Consider the following 20,276-nt stretch of genomic DNA (forward strand, 5'->3'; position numbering starts at 1 on the left):
GAAGGCAACGCACCAAAATATTGTGAATCAGTCACCCAGAACAGCAATTTAACCAAACACCAAAGGTCCAAATCCATGCTTTTTTGACAGTTTCCAATTGTTGTTGAATGTTGGTCAAGAAACTCAAGTTAGAGACTTAGAGATGCATAGCCAAAAATATAGGCTAAAATGCTAAATGAACTGCATTAATTAAAACCAAACCGAACAATGAACAATTCAAGGGTCTGTTTCCCGGGTCAAACAGTTCAACCATTCAAACCAAATGAACAGCCCATTCCAAATCAACAGTTTTTTTAGCCAAAAAGGCAGTTCTGGAGTAAAACAGAACTGGTCAGTTGACCGGATCCCAGTTTTTTAGGCCCGCCCATCCAGTCCAGTTTTGAAAACCATAGTATTAACACGATCGGGACTATACCATTTATCCATTTGTCCATTTATTCAGGGGGTAGAGGAGCCTTTGTCCTTGCTCAGGGTTCTGACCAGCTCAGAGGGTAGAGGAGCCTTAAACCAAAAAATAAATAAATAAAGCAAAAAAACGCTATCGATATCACCCGTGTCGATATTTTGAACCTTGGATACAGCTACTAAATTGCCATTTGGCGAGGAAAAGAAAAACTACAGATGCGAAGCCAAAAAACATACAATAACAATGATGGAAAAAACCACATTTGGGAAGTGGAGAAAAAGATAAAAGGTATTTTTGTCTCAAATGGTCTTGGCGTCTCGCAGACACTATTTGGGGTTTTGATCAGTAATTTTCTACCAAAATAAAAAACAAAAAATCAGTAATCCTCAAGGTCTTACAAGACCTCAAAGTCTTACAGTTAACAAGAACCAATGGTACACGACGAGCAACTCAAATGAGAATAAGATCCACAACATTAACACCTTGTTTTTCCTCTGAAAGCTTGGCAATATCTACTACCTTCATGTGTTTTCCAACTTTCGGTACCAAGGTCCCCAACAAAAAGGAAAACGGAAACAGTAAATAAACCTACAGTTGAACTACCCTGTCATCTCGATCTTGATCTCAACCTCTAACCTTGTCATGTAAAAAAAGGGAGGATCTACTTGCATCTCTCAGCTCACCAACTGTTTGGGAGCTTGTTGGCACTACCACCCATTCCTTGCAAACGAAACTATACGACAGGCTTAGAGACCGAAGAAGCCCAACTCACTGGCTCTTTCCTTCTCAAATGTCTCAAAATACTGGTAAATGATCGTGACTGCAAGCAGAATACCAGTCCCAGACCCAATCGCTCCCATGAAGTCTGCCAGCACTGTTAATGCACCAATGCACATGCCTCCAAAGGCTGCTGCAGTGGGTATGTAACGGTTCAGTTCCTTCTGTAAATTTGACTCCCTATGACCAGGCATCACCATTTGTTGCTCCTGCAGAAACAGTACGAGACATGTTAATTATATATATAGAACGAAGTGGCTCTTATTGGTCCATGTCAGCTATTTCTCTCTCCTCCCTTTGCTTCCCAACCCCATCAAATAATGCAAAGTTGTAATTGCATGTATTTCAAAGCATATCATTTACACTTCCAGATTAGTTCTATGATTGTTTATGATTTCATAGATAATGTGTAAAAGGAGGCAACGTCATCAAATATGCTATGCCTATGGAACCTAGAGAAGCTCCATTGCTCCTCCCAACAATATCATACATGCAACAACACCAAAATCTATTTCTGAACAAGAATGAACACTTGGCCCTAGAGAGAAAAGGACATAGCTTTGAAGCCTTGATAAGAACATACAAAGATCCAGAAAGCAGGTAAGTGCCTATTCTTTAACTGTTTATCGCTGTGGATTCAAATGAAATAAATAAAAGGTAATTATCTGAAACCCCACTTCATTTTTCTTACATTGCTTACTCCACTGTACCTATAGCACCTGTAAGCATGGGCGGAATATATGTCATCAGTCAGTCAGTGGGGTCAGTTGACCCCACTGGAGTTGAAAAACAATGCTAAGTATAGGTATTGTTTTGAGCCATTTCTCCATATTGACCCCACACTCTCCATTCAAATTGAATGAAAATTTAAAGGGGTGGGGTCAATTTAGTAACTTAAATATTAAAGAGTGGGTTAGACAAAAATATATTGGGTAACCTTAGATAAAAAAATTAAATAAAAAAACAAAAGACAGCTTCAGAAGAAAACTATGAATTTTTAATGTAATTTTCTTATCTTTTGATGCAAGACTAGTTACGAAGTTAAAATCAAGAACTCACTTACCACATTAATTAATTACAAGCATCACAAGTATGAGTTTTCTAATTTTCTTACTTATAATTGTGAAGTTCATTAATAATTCTATATACTTTTAATTTTTCCTTCCAGAATTATATTTTATATGTTTCTTTCATACTAGTATCTAGATTTTTTTTTTTTGTTTTAATATTTACAATTGCTGAAGACAATTGTAAAATTACATTTATTATTATTTTTTTTTGAAGTAGTGTGAAGATTTTAAGCTTTTTTCTTGTATCTGTAGTTTGAAGATTTTAAAATATTTTTGTTACTTTTAGTCAAATCATTTAATGCATAAAAACATTTTTTATACAAGTCATTGAATGACCCCATTGGAAAAAATTCCTGACCACACCACTGCCCGTAGGAAGAAGCATTGTGTTATTACAAGGGGCTAGATGGGCTAGGAGCAGAGAAAAAAGGACATGGGTCTAAGTAGTAGGAAATGATTTCAGCACTCATAACTTCATAATGGATATGACATTAAACAGAATGGACTGGTAAAAAAGGATTATTATATCATCTATAGAAAAAATGGATTATTAAGCTAATTATCAAAAAAAAAAAACGTATGTTGATTAAGCTTACTCCAACTTTTGATACCTATAGAGACTCCCCCAGTCAAACACTTTTAATTATAAACATATACCTTCCATCAAGTCAATGGTAGTGACCATAAAGAAGTAGCCCACATGGGTCAATCTTATTGTTTAAAGTCAAAGCTAATCCTGACTGACCAGTCTACCCTATTAACCAATCTTTATATGACAAAAATACCCCCACTTTATTTCTCTCCCCTATTTTATCAACCCACGAACAGTTCACAATTTGGCTGAATTGATGACCCTACCTTCAGAATTTTGGTTCAAAAGATGGAGTTGAATAGAAGGGGAATCATAGTAATTTTGCAAATACCTCCATTTTCTAATGACAAATATCTAGCAAGGGGCCTATGGAAGTATCAAAAAGTCAGGGTGCAAAACAGTTAAGGGAAGTTTCAGTGGAAAGTGGAAACTTCCACACAGGCTACAGAGTAGAACAAAGTGCACAAGCTACATAAATACAAACAAGTAACCTAACAAAAACCACAGGCTACATAAATCAAATAATCAATACCTTGAGCTGCTTAGCTACATCTCTAGCAGATGATCCAGAAACTTCGATCCAGGTTTTTGAGAAAAGTGCACAAGCTGACAGCATAAACACAAGATAGAACAAAGCATGGAAAGGATTGGCAGCCATATCTGCCAAGCTGCAAATCGCAATTCAAATATGTGGATGTAAGAATAGCAGAATCACCAAAGAAAAGCAAGATAATCCTGTAACTACAAGCAATATCTCTTTTTGTTTTGGTAATTACAAGAACATCAAAAAGAAAAATAACTTAAACAAACAGACACTTGGAGTTGGGACGGAAAAATTATCAAAAAGAAAAATGACTTAAGTAATCACCTTGATGGTGCAGTAATATAGTATGCAACACCACCAACAGGAATGAATTGCCCGCCTGAATATTCAGATTCCTTCCACTTGCCTAGCAGATTGACAAAGAAATTTCCACTGTACCTCCTGTACAGAAGCTGTATAGAAATAATGCTATTAGAACCATCATGATGATAAAACAGTGAAAAAGACCCCAAAGTCCACACTTCAAATATGAAACTGCTTCTTCTTTTTTTACCTGTGAAATAAAGTAAAGGTTGGAGACAAGTGCAGATTGTAGAATGATGGGCATGTTGGAGGTGTAGAACAGTTTGATTGGGTATGATCCTTGCTGTCCACGGGCATTCTTTGATCTCACAGGCAAGACAACACGGAACCCTTGGAAGTAGATAACAATGAGGAAGATCAAGACTGTGGCTAGTAAATTCGTCACATTTGGAAGGTTCTGTCGGTAGAAAGCCTCACGAAGAGCACGAACCTTATCAGTCCGAGTTATCAGAAGATGGAACAAAGCAATAACAGCACCTTCAAATTCAGCTCCACGACCACTGTTAATAGTTGTCGGGCTAAATGCTTTCCAAATTATGTTCTCACTGCAGGAAGAAATGGAAATTTTAAGTAAATGCCCAAGAGCATAATAGTGGAGACTAAAAGAAAAAGTGAACCAGAATCTCACCAGATATTTGTTGCTATGAAAAGGGAAATACCAGACCCTAGACCATATCCTTTCTGAAGAAGTTCATCCAAACATATAACAATGATACCCGCAAAGCAGAGTTGAACAATTATAAGGATGGCATTCCCCACTCCAAGTTGGCTCACACTACCATACATCCCGGATAGAACATATGCAACTGCTTCACCAACTGCAATAAGAATGCCCAACAGCTTCTGTGCACCATTTCTGGAGGAAAAGGGCATTGTCAAGAATACTGGGTATAGCAGAATGCTTTGTCTAGAAAAGGGTGAACACAGAATGCTTGCATATGTCAACATGAACAATACAATTCAGAATATGGGCACAAAGAAAATCTCTCCATACAATCATAGCACTTTTCAATCATAGATTGGGACATGAAGAATAAAGGTGATTATAAAAACTTCAATCTAAAGAAAACATTATTAGTTGTCAAGAATCCTATTGAACTTCCAAAAATTCTTAAACCCTGAGATTTATCAACATTACTTTAACAAACATGGTATTATGCTTATAACTTGTATAAGAATTTCAGCAATCTGATGCTCAATAAAACCTCAGTAGATTTTGTTATCAACCAAAAAATATCAGCTTAGCAGAAAATTTATAAACAGAAGGAAGAAGAACCAATAGAAGAATTAGGTGCATTTCCTTTTTTTTTTGGTAAATATTAGGTGCATTTCTTTTACTGTATGAATCCCTATCAAGATGAGCTCAAATCATTATGAAAAGGAACTAGAGGACTTTCTTAATTGCATGAACCCCTATCTAGAAGATCAGGTGAAAGGATTAAAGAAAAGAATTACAGGAATTAGCAACTTCAACAATCCAAAGACAGAGCACCAGAGGCAAAAGGTTTTCTAGAAGAAATTCTTACAAAAGGGCCCGATCTTCACGCACGCTGTTGTCCACTTCAATGATCTTTGAACCAGCCAATAGTTGCATGACCAATCCAGATGTCACAATTGGAGTGATACCAAGTTCCATGACAGTTCCACGATTTGAAGCAAGAATGACACGCATCCAATAGAATGGATCTGCTCCTGTTGTAGAATGTATGCCATAGAGAGGGAGCTGACTGCACACTAGAAAGATGAAAAGAGATATGACAGTGTATATCACCTTCTCCCTGAAGGGAACTTTGCGATCAGCACTCTGAACTTCAGGCAGAAATGACAGAAATGGTCTGACAAGATGCAAAACTCTGAACCCTCCTCCCATTTTGGGCTATTTAAATTAAATCAGTACAACCTAAGGCCACTCATTCATAAAAAAGGAATTCTCAGTACAAACAATTCAGCATAAATACTATGTTGGATTACTATTATTGGTGTTGCAGTTGTTTTTCTTTACATAGAGCTAATCTTAAACAACTTTCAAAAAAAAAAAAAAAACATTTGAAGCAAAGCATATGATTCATTCCTACATTTTGAAGAACAATAATGAAGCATGACTCTAGCAGCAATAACCTGTTCATCAACGAGATATTAGAACAACCACAAGTTGTAGAGCAACAGAGGATTCTGATCATGACCTTCACTTGGGAAATAAAAGGAGAGGAGTGTAAGGAACAACTCAATTATGGAATATGACTCAATCAAACATGTAACAAAGGTCAGCTGGACGGGGGGCAAGTAAATAAAAGCATCTACAGATTAACACACGCGGTACATAATCCATCAAATTTGGAATCGTTGCAGGGAAACCTTATCTACCTAAAAGCAAGGCAGCAAAAATCCAGTGATTCACCCGTTCAGCATGCACATCCATCCCATAGAAATTTAACTTTGAAAGTTTTCACGAACTGACTAAACTGTAAGATCCCGCATTTTCTACATAATTGTGTTCCTATGTTAACCAAGATTCACGGTCGAAAGCAAAACTTTAAGACGAGAGCATCAACCCCGTAGACAAGCCAGGATATCAATAAGCACAGGTTACATAATCAACAGATTCGCTTTTCTCCGCATATATTTTAAAATGTTGACAACTCAACGCAAATTCCAATACGATCCCACGATAAATACATAACGGAAATCACAAAAACCTCGCATTTAGAGAATAAAGATTTAAAGTGTAGTAACAGCTCCTAAACATCCATTTTCCAGATCCAAATCCGACTCCATGAAACGAGAAATAAGATCACCAAAGCACGATGACGGAAGAAATTGAATGAAGACGAGAAGTTTCAAATACAGATCTACAAATTTCCAAACCAAATTAAACAGCGTTGAAAACGATTTGAGAACTCACCCTTTCGAAGATCTGAAGGATATGCAAACGAATCGAAGCCGGATTAAAGAGATCGAAGGCGTACAAGTTCTCCCAAATCCTCCCCCTCTGAAATTGTTTGTTAGAATGGGATCGAAGAAACGAAGAAATACAAAAAGAGAAAACCCTCGCTCAGGGTTTCAGAGACGGAGCGAACCCGAAGTCCAGAGGTCCCGAGGAAAATATGAAACCATGCGGGTGAGAGTTTGAGACATCCGTCGGAAATGCTAGGCAGGGAGTAATAACAACTTACGTGTCTTAATGCCACGGCATATTGCCCAGTGGTTTTTAGCCACGTGTAAATAAAATGACATGGCAGGAGTTGTCCAATTCGGTCATATTTATTTGTGTACATTTTTACCCATGTACGATAGATGAAATTACCACAATAACTTCTGGTTCAGACTAGTTCTTAAATATCCAAATCCAAAAGCAATTTATGACTTATCTGATGGGAGGTCCCACAACATCTGATGTTGCGGCAGGAATCTGACGACTATCTCTTCTTGAAGGCTGGAGAACCAGAATCTGATCTGATAAAAAATGATGTAACGGACGGTGATGATGAACAAGGCCCACATCTTGTGGTTACTTAGGGCCGGCTCTGTCACACTTGAGCTCAATTGCTTGGATTCGGGTCGAAGAATTCACGAGGACGAGGGAATTGGAACCAGATCCAGAATGAAGGAACCGCCGAAGTGACAGCAAAGAGCTGGGTTGGGTGGATTGGCGGGTCGGACTAAATCCACATACTGAAATGTGAGAAAGATGGGTCGGGTCGCCCAATTGAACTAAACAATTCAATCTGGATAATTAATGCATCTACAAATGGAATGAATACACTTGCCGTTGCTGCTGGTAGCGGAGAACAGGAGAAGGTTATAGATGGGTCGGGTCGTCGGTTGAACCAAATAATTCAATCTGGATAATGAATGCATCTACGATGCATGTGTTGTTCCTTTTTGATTCACCCGACCCCTTGGCCGTGCGACACGTGGAGGCCACCCGGTATGACCTGGCAGGAGCGTCAACTCGGCACAGCGATATAGTCATAGCCCAAGAAGAGGCCCGAGCTCCCCAAAGAACCCATGCTTCTCAGGAGGTAGAACCCGAGCTTTCCTTAGAAATCCCGAGCCCTACAAGGAACACCACGAAAGGCAAAGCCTGGACTGACCCACCTCGGGTCAGTCCGGGCCACGCCCCTGTCCGAACTCAAGACTTCACCTCATACACCACTCCGGCACCTCAGCTCCAGGTCGTGTGACTGAACGACCATACCTGACACCAAAGAAGTTCGTACTCTGAGGCGATGCGCCTGACTGATCAGGGATCTGACACATGACAGCCGCACTCCAACAGCCACCTGCTACCGCCATCTCAGTTGTTGTAGAGACGGCTCTGATAGAGAAGGCAGTGGCAGTTTTGTCTGCCCCTGCAGAGGCGGTTACACCTGATCTGGCAGAGGCTTGGGAGTGATTGCACCAGGGCAGTTATAAAAAGGCCCTATTCCCCTAGAGTAAAGGTAAATGATACTTTGCGCCTTCTGGTCTAAGAGAATTTCTCATCTTCCTTGCTTTCTCAAGAGTGCTAACTTGGGCGTCGGAGCATTCCCATCGGGTTCCTCCCCCGGGAATCTCTTGTTTCCTCCTTGTTTCAGACATCTCCCGCTCCGTCAGGGGCAAGGTTACCGACAACTAGGACCAACCGGATCGTGCATCATCATTTGGCGTCGTCTACCTCTAACTCCTTCCTAAAGAAAGAAAACTTAGCATTCATGGCTTCCTCTAACAGTGATAGACGTAATGCTGACCTGAATGCCGTCGGGGAACACCCTCAGCCCCCCACTGTTTGCATTGGGCAGTTCACCATCCCCCTCTCGGTGGACGGAGTCCATAGCCTGAATGTGCCATGAACAGTGGTGCCTGTGAATGTTCCCCTTCCCCCCTCTGTTGAGACAACCTTCGCTGAACCAACCGTAACTCGATGATTTGATGCAATGCATGCGAGCAATGCAAGCCCAAATGCAGTAGCTTCAGCAACACCAACTCTACCAGCAGCAGGAGCTACATCACGTCTCTTAGTACCACTACCAATAGCAGTTCCCCTAACTGCCTCAGAGCCAGCCACAGCTCCCACCTCGGCACCCTGCTGCCAAGCAAGTCAAGCCCTCTCCTCAGGGCGGGCGCCCTCACCGGGGAGAAACTTCCCAGCCTCAAAACCCCTCCAGGAGCCAAGCCTCATCCCCCGGTAGGAGGGAGAGACCAACTACCCCCGCTTCGCAGCATGCCGGCAGATCGGGGACCTCCCGTCCTATCAAGTCAGCTTCACCTCGGCACTCTCAGTTTGGGTTCCCGCTCACAGAAAATCAGTTCGACGCCTTAGCCGCGGACTACCACCAGAAGTCCGGGCCCATTGAGCTCGGCAACATCGAAGCGAGCAGTGCCAACACCGGACCTTCCAAGCAGCCACGGAGGCGCCAATGAACTCGCCGAACTACCACTCGCGTCCTACCCGAGCTCAGAGGTAAAGAGGAAGCGAGCTCGGACGAGGTAAAGGTTACTCCTATCCTTTCAGTCCCTTCCCCCCTGTCATCAAAACTCCTCGTTGTCCCCATGCACAAGGATTTCAAACTCCCCCTGCTAGACAAGTATGATGGTTCCTTTGACCCGAGTGATCATGTTGATGCTTTTCAGTCCCAGATGCACCTGGCGAGGGCTAACGAGTCCTGCATGTGTGTGGCCTTCACTACCACCTTCAGAGGAGTGGCCCGCACCTGGTATGGGAACCTGGCCCCCGGGCCGATAAGGAGTTGGACCCAGTTCGTGCAAGTCTTCACCGCGCACTTCATCACCAGCAAGCGGTGCCCCCGAACTGAGGAGAGCCTCCTCGGTATAGTCCAGAAGGAAGGGGAGTCCATCCGGAGCTATATCAAGCGATTCAACGACGCCTGCTTACAGATACCATGCCTAGACCCCGCAGTACGGCTCGCAGCGGCCAAGAGAGGTGTGACGCACAAGGAATTCAAATGGCACATGGTGGTCAACCAGCTCGCAACCATAGTTGAGTTCCTCAAGCTCGCGGACAGGTTCATAAGATCGGAGGAGGAGATCAATCAAAGAGTTGAGGGCGGGTTCGAAAAAGAAAGAGGGAAAGCGAACCTTCCAACCAAGAGGACAGGAGGAAGAAAGACTCAGCTCGGGGGGCGAAGCCATGTCAGCCATTCCAAGCTCCAGCAGCAGATCGGCCAGACTACACACCCTTGAACGTGAAGCGGGCTGAGATCTTGATGGCGATCAAGGACGCCCCGTACATAAAGTGGCCACCTCGTCTGAGAGGGAACCCGAATGAAAGGAATAAAAATTTATGTTGCAGCTTTCACAGAGACCACGGTCATAGTACCGAGCACTGTAAGAATCTCCGCGACGAGATAGAGGAACTCATTCATCGCGAATATCTAAGGAATTTTGTATAAATAATGGTAATAATAATAATAAAGCAGGTCGGCAGGGGGAGCACAGTAGGGATGCTCCCGAGTCCAACAACAGGCTAGCAGAACAGTCACAGAAGCAACCCTCGGAGGAGAGACCAGTTCAGTGAATGGTCCATGTAATCGTCGGAGGGTCGACTGTACCGGGTTGCACCTTGGCCGCAGCTCGGGCATCAACCCAAGAGGCCGCCAGAGAAGAGCAGAATCCCCTGAAGCGGCCAAGGGCAGAAGAATCCATACTCTTCACCGAGGACGATGCGCGCGGGGTTCACTACCCCCACGATGACGCGCTCGTCATAAAGGTAAAGATCAATGATTTTGAAGTCAAGCGCGCCCTCGTTGATTCAGGCAGTTTGACAGACATCCTTTTCAAAACGGCTTTCGACCAACTCCAGTTCCAAGAGAGTGACTTGAAGCTCGCGAACACCCCACTGGTCGGCTTCAATGGAGAGGAAGTCAAGCCCTTGGGAAGGGTTACAATACCTGTGGAAGTCGAAACGTGGCCTAGCACAGTGAGGCTCAAACACGACTTCTTGGTGGTTGCGAGCCCCTCCCCATACAATGTCATAGTAGGTCGGTCGATCACCCATGCTTTAAGGGTTGTGGTGTTCACCTACTATTTGTCCATGAAGTTCCCCATGGACTTCGGCATCGGGGTAGTGCGGGGCGACCAACTTGAGTCTTGCAAATGCTATGTCGCCGCCCTCAAGAGAAAAGCCAAGGTGGCCAACGACCTCGAGTTGGAGCGACCCATGGAACAAAATGAAGAACGAGCTGTGCCCATGGAGGAGACCGTTCTCACCCCTGTCTCGGTAGAGGACCCAACCCGAGCACTTCAGATCGGTGCCTCCCTAGAGGAGCCCTTGCGATCCGAACTGGTACATTTCTTACTCAATAACTTAGATGTTTTTGCTTGGTCCGCGGCATAAATACCCAGCATAGACTCTAACCTCATAACTCACAAACTCAATACTGACCATGTAGTTAGGCCCATTAGATGAAAGAAACACAACCTAGACACAGAGCGATGGAGGGCAGTCGACGAGGAGGTCGAGAAGCTCCTCGCAGCAGACTTCATAAGGGAAGTTCATTACCCGAGCTGGGTGGCCAACCCCGTTTTGGTGAAAAAGGCTAACAACAAGTGACGCATGTGCGTCGACTACACCAGCCTGAGCCGAGCTTGCCCGAAAGATTGCTTCCCCCTCCCCAGGATCGACCTCCTAGTGGACGCGACCTCGAGGCACGAGTTGCTAAGCTTCCTAGATGTCTACTCGGGCTATGATCATATCAAAATGGACTCGGTCGACGAGGAAAAGACCGCCTTCATAACCGAGTTTGGCCTGTATTGCTACAAGGTTATGCCCTTCGAACTGAAAAATGCTAGGGCAACCTTTCAAAGGCTTGTGAATAAGTTGTTTAAAACCTTAATTGGCACTAAGATAGAATGTTATGTAGACGACATGGTCGTCAAAACCCAATTTTCACATGAGTTAATACAAAATTTGCTCATTATGTCTTTCAAATTTTGCACCAATTTAACATGGAGCTAAACACAAACAAGTGTGTATTCGGTGTCACCTCGGATAAATTCCTAGAGTACATCATCAACCGGCGCGGTATTGAAGTCAACCCGGACAAAATAAAGGCCATCCTAGATATGAGACCACCCTGAAAAGTAAAAGAGATTCAAAGGTTGAACGACAGAATAGACACTCTGAGTCATTTTATGTCCAAGTCAGTAGACCGCTGCCTGCCTTTCTTTAAGGCAATGAAAAGTAAAGGGTTCGAATGGACCCCAGGTTGCTAGCTCGCGTTTGACGACTCAAAAGATACCTCGCCAGTATCCTAGTTTTGACCGGCCCGGCGAGGGCGATGTCCTAGAGCTGTATCTCTCAGCAAGTGACAAAGTGGTCAACTCAGTACTAATAAAGGTAGTAGATCGGGTCCAACAACCCATTTACCATGTTAGTAAAGTATTGTAGGGAGCAGAAACAAGATATCCAGAGATAGAAAAAGTAGCCTATGCATTGGTCATTGCAGCCTGCAACCTCCGCCCATACTTCCAAGCCCATACCATTATCGTCCTCACCGACAAACCTCTAAGGCAAGTGTTACTCAGGCCCAAAATTTCTGGTCGACTGACGAAGTGTGCCATCGAGCTCAGTGAGTACGACCTCCAGTACAAGCCGTGAACTGCTATCAAGGCCCAAGCTTTGGCGGATTTTGTTGCAGAGTGCACATTCAACTCCGAAGTCCCTAGCCCGATTGATCCCGAAGTCCCCAATTTGGGCGAGCTCGGTGCTCCCAGGCCGATTGAGTCCGAGCACCGTGAGGTCGCACCCAATTCGGTATCTCTCCTGGTTAGGCTAAGCGCGAACTGGGAACAAGAGCCCTGGATCCTTCACGTAGATGACTCATCGAATCAGCAGGGCAACGGAGCCGGAATAGTTCTATACGGTACGAGTGGCACAAAACTAGAGTACGCACTATGCTTTGAGTTCGCGACACCCAACAACGAAGCAGAGTACGAAGCGTTGATAGCCGGGCTAGCCTTGAACCAACAAGTAAGAGCTAAACACATCGTCATCTGTAGCGACTCCCAGCTCGTGGTCAATCAGGTTACGGGCGAATACAAAGCCTGCGAACCGACTATGATCACCTACTTGGCCAAAGTAAAGGAAACTCTACTTAACTTCCAATCACACTTCATTAGGAAAATCCCGAGGTCAGAGAATGCTGAGGTCGATGCCCTGTCCTGGTTAGCCAGCACTAGTGATAACACCATGAGGACAATGTACATAGAAGATTTACCTCGGCCTAGCATTCTCGGGGGGGGGGGGGGGGGGGCGGAGGAGGTAGCTCCTGTAGTCCAAGCAGAGCCGAGCTGGATCGATCCACTCGTGAGCTTCCTGCTACATGGGACCCTCCCCGCAAACCACAATGCCGCCAGAAGGGTAGAGCGCCAAGCAGCCAAATACGTCATAATAGACGGACAGTTGTACCAAAGATCCTACACGCTCCCCTACCTACACTACTTGCGGCCTCCCGAAGCCGAGCTTGTACTCAATGACATTCATGCGGGCCTATGCGGCGGACACCTGGGGGGCAGGGCCCTCGCTCAAAAAGTACTACAATAAGGGTACTATTGGCCAACAATGAAAGCAGACACCGTTAAGTTAGTCAGAAAATGCGATAAGTGCTAGAAGCATGCCAATATCCACCATCAACCCGCCGTTGATCTCAAGTATCTCACTAGTCCATGGCCCTTTGCGCAATGGGGCATCGACCTACTTGAGCCATTCCCGCCAGCAACAGGTGGGAGGAAGTTCCTAGTAGTGGTGGTAGATTACTTCATAAAATGGGTAGAAGTTGAACCTCTCGTGACAATCACACCTTGAAACGCCCAGAACTTCTTTTGGAAGAACATAGCGTGCCGCTTCGGGTTACCTCGGATACTGATTTTCGACAATTGCAAGCAGTTCGAGGATATCAAGTTCTAGGAATGGTGCCAAGACTTGGGGATTCGCTAGAACTTCACGTCGGTCGCGCACCTGCAAGCAAATGGTCAAGCAGAAGTCACGAATAGAGCTATCCTCCGCGGACTGAAGGCCAGGCTAGATCGAGCTAAAGGACTATGGGTGGACGAGCTACCCAGCGTCCTATGGGCCTACCAAACTACAGAGAAAACCGCCATCGGAGAAACTCCCTTCAACCTCACCTACGGCACGGAGGTAGTCATCCCAGCCGAAATCGAAATCCCCTCATTACGACTGGAAGCATACGGTGACAAGACCAATGAAGATGAGCTACATACCAACCTCGACCTACTCGATGAGGTGAGGGACCTCGCCTACATTAGGACCGTAGCGTACCAGCAAAGGGTAGCTCGGTACTACAATGCCAGAGCCAATAAGCGAAACTTCCGCGTAGGCGACCTGGTTCTCCGCAAGGTCATGGTACCTAAGCCCGGTGTTGGCAAACTCGAATTGAACTGGGAAGGACCCTACCAAGTAAAGAGAGTGCCCGGAGGAGCGTACGAGCTCGAAACCCTAGAGGGTAAACAAATACCCCAGGCATGGAATATCGTCAACTTAAGGCGATATTACCTGTAAACTACCGAACTGGGTGGACTATGAGTTGCTCCGAAAGCCTAAGGGCCAAAATGCCAAGCTAACAAGGACCTCGGCACCATAAGACCTAATCGCCTCTTCGGCATGGGCAAACCCGAGGAAAGTATTGTAGCCAAAGGGCTAAAGCGTCGAGCTAATGATGACCTCGGCACCTCATCGACACAGACCAAGTGTTAGTGTTGAAAGAGCAGGCAGCATGAGTACAAAGCCTGAGGTGCATAGCCTGCTCCGAGTTAGGCCTATTAAAGAACCGATATCAACTTTGACCCAGGTGGAGAACAGATCGGGTGTATAGCCTTACTATGTTAAGTCGCCTCGAGAAACCCCCGCTTTGGGGACCTAATTCTAACAGTTCGACAATATAGTCACTTCGGCAAAAAGAAAGAATGACAGTGCACAACACTTAGCCAAAAAGGGTATTTTCATTACCAATGTTTCATTTACAATCGATTTAATGCAAAGACAAAGAAAAAACGAGCTCACAGGCTCGACACATATCACTTCGGAGGCACACCTCCCTCGCCCAAGACATTAGAAGGAACTTCGGTGGCACTCAGGGCATTTGCTTCATCTTCGGAGTCTGGGTCATCATCAGCCGCGAGAGCCATCTCCGGAGTAATGCGCAGGTGGTTATGGCACGGGTGTCGAGTCTGGGGTATATATGCCTTATCATCCACCTGCTCAACTTGAAACCCCTCCGATATGAGCCCACCATCAGGTCATCAAAGTGCTCCGACGCGATATAGTCTTCGACGGCCTTCACTTTAGTGTCCTCGATGGCTTGGAAGAAGATCTCAGACTTTTCCTTGATATCAACCTTAAGGTATTCCACCTCATGCTCCAAGACCCCTTTTGAGTTCGCGAGGTGCTTTACAACAAGCCTCAAGGCCCCGTTCTCCCTCCGAAGCCTCTCCAACTCACGGTTAATTGCGACCTTCTCCGACGTCAAGGTCTCGATGGCATTCTTCTAAGCCGAAGTGTCACCCTCGAGATGATAGATCCGCTCTCAAGCTATCCTCAGCTCGATTTGCATTGCACGGGAAGCATTTTCAGCAGCTTGAGCCCGCTTCAGGTTCCTCTCCAATTGAATAGTTAGGGCGTGGATGGAGGAGGGCGGAGAAAATTTCTAAGTCTAGTGGGAGGACATATTCACAATAGAGGGAGATGGTCACAATGTTGCAGATGGAGATCGGGTGGAGTTGACCAACGGTTACACCGAAGTGATTTAAGACCTCGACGATAAGGGAATGAAGAAGAAGGCACAGCCCGACGACAAGCTGCTCCCGAAAAATCACGATCTCATCTGGACCGTGCTCCCAAGGGAAATCGCCCATAGGTAAACTATAGGTGTACTCCACGGGCATATTGAATTGATGAACTAGAGACTAAAGTCTCTTAGACGTCATAGTGGAAGGTCCGAGCTTATCTGGCATCCAAACTTGATGAGAAGTGGATGCCAGACTGCCAGAGGTGACCCGAACTGAAGGCCCTACCTGCGGTTCATCCAGAAGGCTGTCGAAAGAAGCAGCCTGAGCTGAGGTCCCCACCTTACCGGACTAAGAAAAGTGATGCAAGCTCAAAGAACAAATGCTGAAGACTATGGTGAGGGAAAAGTGACCAGGACCGCCACTATTTATAGCCGCTATACCCGCGCATCAACGGCCAAGATCAAACCCATCCAACGGCTCTCAGGAAAACTGGCTGCACGACCCCCAAAGTGAAATCGGTTTAGCACAAATTTTTGACATCCGAAATCTAATAATCGTTTGACGTCCGCGCATGAGCTGTACACGACCCGGGATGACCCTTGGTCGAGCCGAGCTAACCCTGATCGAGCCAAAGGCATAGGTGGATCAGACCGAAGGATCACCGAGCTAGACGAAGCGCACCACAAGGCAAATCCACCCGTCATCCCATGAACTCCCCACATCGGGTCAGGACCTTGAGCACGGGGAATGAGGGGAAATTGATGGAGGGAGATTTGACCCGACCCCTTGGCCGCGCGACACGTGGAGGCCACCGGGTATGACCTGGCAGGAGCGTCAGCTCGGCACAGCGACATAGCCATAGCCCAAGAAGAGGCCTGAGCTCCCCAAGAAGAGGCCTCGAGCTCCCCAAAGAACCCGTGCTTCCTAGGAGGTAGAATTGAGCTTTCCTTAGAAATTCCGAGCCCTACAAGGAACACCACGAAAGGCAAAGCTCAAACTGACCCACCTCGGGTCAGTCTGGGCCACGCCCCTGTCCGAACTCAAGACTTTACCTCATAAACCACTCCGGCACCTCGGCTCTAGGTCGTGTGACTGAATGACCGTATCTGACACCAAAGAAGTTCGTACTCTGAGGCGACGCGCCTGACTGATCAGGGATCTGACACATGATAGCCGCACTCCAACGGCCACCTGCTACCGCCCTCTCAGTCGTTGTAGAGACGGCTCCAATAGAGAAGACAATGGCGGTTATGTCTGCCCCTGTAGAGGCGGTTACACCTGATCTAGCAGAGGCTTCAGAGTGAGTGCACCAGGGCAGTTATAAAAGGCCCTATTCCCCCAGAGTAAAGGTAAGTGATACTTTGCGCCTTCTGGTCTAAGAGAATTTCTCATCTTCCTTACTTTCTCAAGAGTGCTAACTTAGGCGTCGGAGCATTCCCATCGGGTTCCTCCCCCGGGAATCTCTTATTTCCTCCCTGTTTCAGGCATCTCCCGCTCCGCCAGAGGCAAGGTTACCGACAACTAGGACCAACCGGATCGTGCATCATCACTTGTAAAGCAGTAAACCTCACAATTGTTTTTCTGCTTCGTTGGCAAGAAATCAATTTTCATTGATTCAGTTTGAAAATGTCTGGCGTGATGACTCGTGATATAACCCGTTACACATGAGTCCTTATTGGGTGTAAACTTGTAAGAAAGTTTGCAAATTTGTATTTACACCCGATCCATTGGATGGAATACGGATGGGCTCACCACATAGCGTGCCCCACGTGTTATGGGGAGACGTTTTCAATGCAGAGTTGGAAGTGCATGCGGGGCATACTGGGCGTTCCTCACAGCCACATTCTACTGGTATAGGGAACATCCGTGAGGAGCAGATCTGTAAGAATTTCCATTTGATGGTCCAATGATAATAGAAATAAAGGCTCACTTTGGAAAAGAGTACAAATGTAAATATGTACAACTTAAATACATAAAAAATAATACAAAATATAAGGTTTTGATTCTACATATTTGCATTTGTACTCCTTCCAAACTCAGCCAAAAGGTAGGGCTGTCTATGGATCGGGCCTAGGTCGAGTCCAGGTGGAACCAGAAACAAATACTAAGGATCCAAAACTGAATCGGATCCAATAGGGTCTATAATATTAGACCCAGAATCAAATTGATCAGTTGGGGCTTATGCAATGAGCTTGATTATAATAAATCTATTGAAAATATTATAAAAATAATATTAATTTATTTAATATAGAGAGATACACATTATATACACACATACATATATACATATATATATATATATATATAGTTTGGGTCAGGTCCACCCAATCCCAAACCAATAAGATTTGGGACAATATTGATAAGAATAAAAATTATCATATTTTTATCCCTAAATATTCAGTCTTTTATACTTAATTAGTATTTAATTGGACTCATTATGCTTGTATTTCGATTCAGGGCATGAAAGAAGGCGTTAGGAGAAAAACAAGGCTAATTGGGTAATTTTGCACAGTTTCGGTGCCGTGTAGTAATATGGGTATAACTCTCCCATCCAGACTCCGATTGAGATGATTTAAGATGCATTGGAAAGATAATGAAAAAATCTACAACTTTCAGGTTTTGATTTTTAATAGATTCGGACTGCATTAAAGTCAAAATCGGGCCCAAAATCTTAGAAAATTCATAGAGAAGCCCAATTCGCAGCAAAAGCCCAGTTCACAAAAAAGCCTTGCAGTGGCCCAATAAGTTAAGGAAGCCCAATACGAATACAAGAATAAGAAACTGCAAAGAGTCCTATCATATTCAAATTTTTTATGTAATTCTAGATGGTTGAGATTACCAGATAAGAGATAGGATAGGATTAGATCTAAACTAATAATTATGAATTAGGACTTTCTATTTTTGGGAAAGAACTCCAAAAAGGAGTTGGAAACAATCCCTCCTCCTAAAGCTATATAAGGGGGGGGGGTGGACTAGCACCAGGCATCAATCATTCAATCAAGGGAGCAAGGAGAAATCCTCCAAGAGAGCTTCAGCCTCCAAGGAAGCAATCAGCAACCCAAGAGGAGAAGAAAGGTAGCGAAGAGAAGAATTGGAGATTCAAGGGCAAGGAGTTCCCCTTAATCAACTTTTATTCAAGAGTTTTTTTTCTTCAAACTTTACTCTCTGTTATTATTCAATTTCACTTATGTTTAATCTAAGTTTTATCGTTTTGGTGATTATTTTCATTAATAATATGAGTAGCTAAATTTCTTGATCTAGAATTTGGATGTAGTCTTTTGATTTGCCTATGATAGATTTTGTTTAATTGATTGGGTTGTTGATTGTTGGGATTTATCTTTTATCTTAGGGCTTAATGCTAGTAATTAATTGACCATTAATTACTTGAATTAAGGTGTTGTGTGAAATAGCGAGAGTGGAAGCATGATACTTAGTTCATTGAGATAATTGACCTAGGGTATGTGTTGCTTAGAGATAAGAACACTCATTTGTGATTATTAAACTGATTTCCATTGATCTTAATGGGTTTGTGTTCATTGCCCATGATCACGAGAGTAGAAACGCGGTTAGCGTAAATACATGTGTTGTATCTTGAGAGAGAACTTCATATAATTTGGGGAAATTTGATCATAAATTCCTAAAACAATAAACCAATATAAGAAAACATAAGTATGTCATAGGCAATAATTTGATGAAACCCGAATCCTAGGCTTTTTATAATATTATGAATTAAACCTATTTACTTGCATTATCATTTCTTTAATTTTGTTTGAGAATTGAATTTCTAATTTCTAAATAATAGAGAAATATTAAAATTTGGTACTTGACAACACCTTCCCTGTGGGATCGACACTCTATTCACACACTATTACTTGCCCATGATTTGTATATTTGCAGAAATCGTACAACAAATATATTAAGAATCGGAACCAATCCAATTAGTTTGGGTCTATTGGGTCCAACCCAACCCATTGACAACCCTATTAAAAGCATTGGCTTTTAAGAGATAAGCTTTATTGCTCATAAGATCATGCTTACATTGTTCGCACAACCTTTTTACAGTCATGCACTCAGAATATCTATGTACTTGTATGCTTTTTTTCATGGAGAGATATTTCCAATGCACAACTGCAAGGGATTGTGCGAACAGCGTGAGCACAATCTGCAAATGGTGAGAGCACAGTCTTGTGAGAACTGAAATCAATTTCGGCTTTTAAGGGAATGGGGTCGTCTGTCCTCTCAACCCAACAGGCCAACACTCTTCATTGTCCATACATTTAAGGAGTGATACTGTGATACATGTCCCTTACACGATTTCATGTTGTCTAGCATGCGAAATGTAAATAAAAGGTATTTTTGAATAAAAGTTAATTCTTAATTTTTTTTCACTCTCTCCTATTTATCTCCCAAAACTAATTTTTTTTTACTAGCAGTAGGGACCCATGCGATGCATTGGCTTGGTTAAACAAAAGTGAAACAATAGAAATATATAATAGTAAACATATTTTTTATGTTTTCCATCCTAACACTATAGACTAATACCATCATAGGTAAGGATTGTAATGTTTCAATTATATGAATTATAATCTATACGAAAAAAACCAATGTAACTAATGTAAGATTGGTAATATTTTTTTTGTTTATTTTGTTAATTACTATTATTTTTGAAGATTAGTGATAATTATTTATGTTGATTTTGGGTAATTTATCATATTTACCAGAAAAAATGCTAATTAATTTTTGTATTTTTTTGACAAGTTTTGGTAATTATGACAGATT

The 20,276-nt window shown here is 43.7% G+C and overlaps 1 protein-coding gene across 3 annotated transcripts; it reads right to left on the minus strand.

Annotated features, from left to right (window-relative positions):
* Positions 1-667: 667 nt before the first annotated feature.
* LOC148867170 (uncharacterized) lies at positions 668-6,905 on the minus strand. Of its 3 annotated transcripts, none has more exons than XM_088980981.1 (7): positions 6,655-6,905; positions 5,279-5,652; positions 4,381-4,608; positions 3,943-4,297; positions 3,714-3,841; positions 3,378-3,513; positions 668-1,392 (listed from the first exon to the last, which is right to left on the minus strand). In XM_088980981.1, the coding sequence occupies exons 2-7, from the start codon at positions 5,620-5,622 to the stop codon at positions 1,153-1,155; spliced, it is 1,431 nt and encodes a 476-aa protein (XP_088837107.1). In that variant the 5' UTR covers positions 5,623-5,652; positions 6,655-6,905; the 3' UTR covers positions 668-1,152. The 3 variants fall into 3 exon arrangements, with proteins under 3 accessions (XP_088837107.1, XP_088837109.1, XP_088837108.1); XM_088980983.1 differs by having other exon boundaries at positions 5,279-5,486; positions 6,655-6,892; XM_088980982.1 differs by having other exon boundaries at positions 5,279-5,935; positions 6,655-6,885.
* Positions 6,906-20,276: the final 13,371 nt, after the last annotated feature.

The sequence above is a fragment of the Nelumbo lutea genome, chromosome 3 (assembly GCF_056320005.1).
Source record: "Nelumbo lutea isolate HS-2025 chromosome 3, American lotus-T2T, whole genome shotgun sequence".
NCBI lineage: Eukaryota > Viridiplantae > Streptophyta > Magnoliopsida > Proteales > Nelumbonaceae > Nelumbo > Nelumbo lutea.

What these genes read in the sequence shown, in the direction of transcription:
- LOC148867170 (XM_088980981.1), bottom strand. Translation starts at nt 5,622, where the DNA reads ATGGGAGGAGGGTTCAGAGTTTTGCATCTTGTCAGACCATTTCTGTCA. An exon ending in CGTGAAGATCGGGCCCTTTT is followed by an intron (nt 4,609 to 5,278) that starts GTAAGAATTTCT and finishes CTTTTCCTCCAG; the next exon opens with AAATGGTGCACAGAAGCTGT. An exon ending in TTCATAGCAACAAATATCTG is followed by an intron (nt 4,298 to 4,380) that starts GTGAGATTCTGG and finishes TTCTTCCTGCAG; the next exon opens with TGAGAACATAATTTGGAAAG.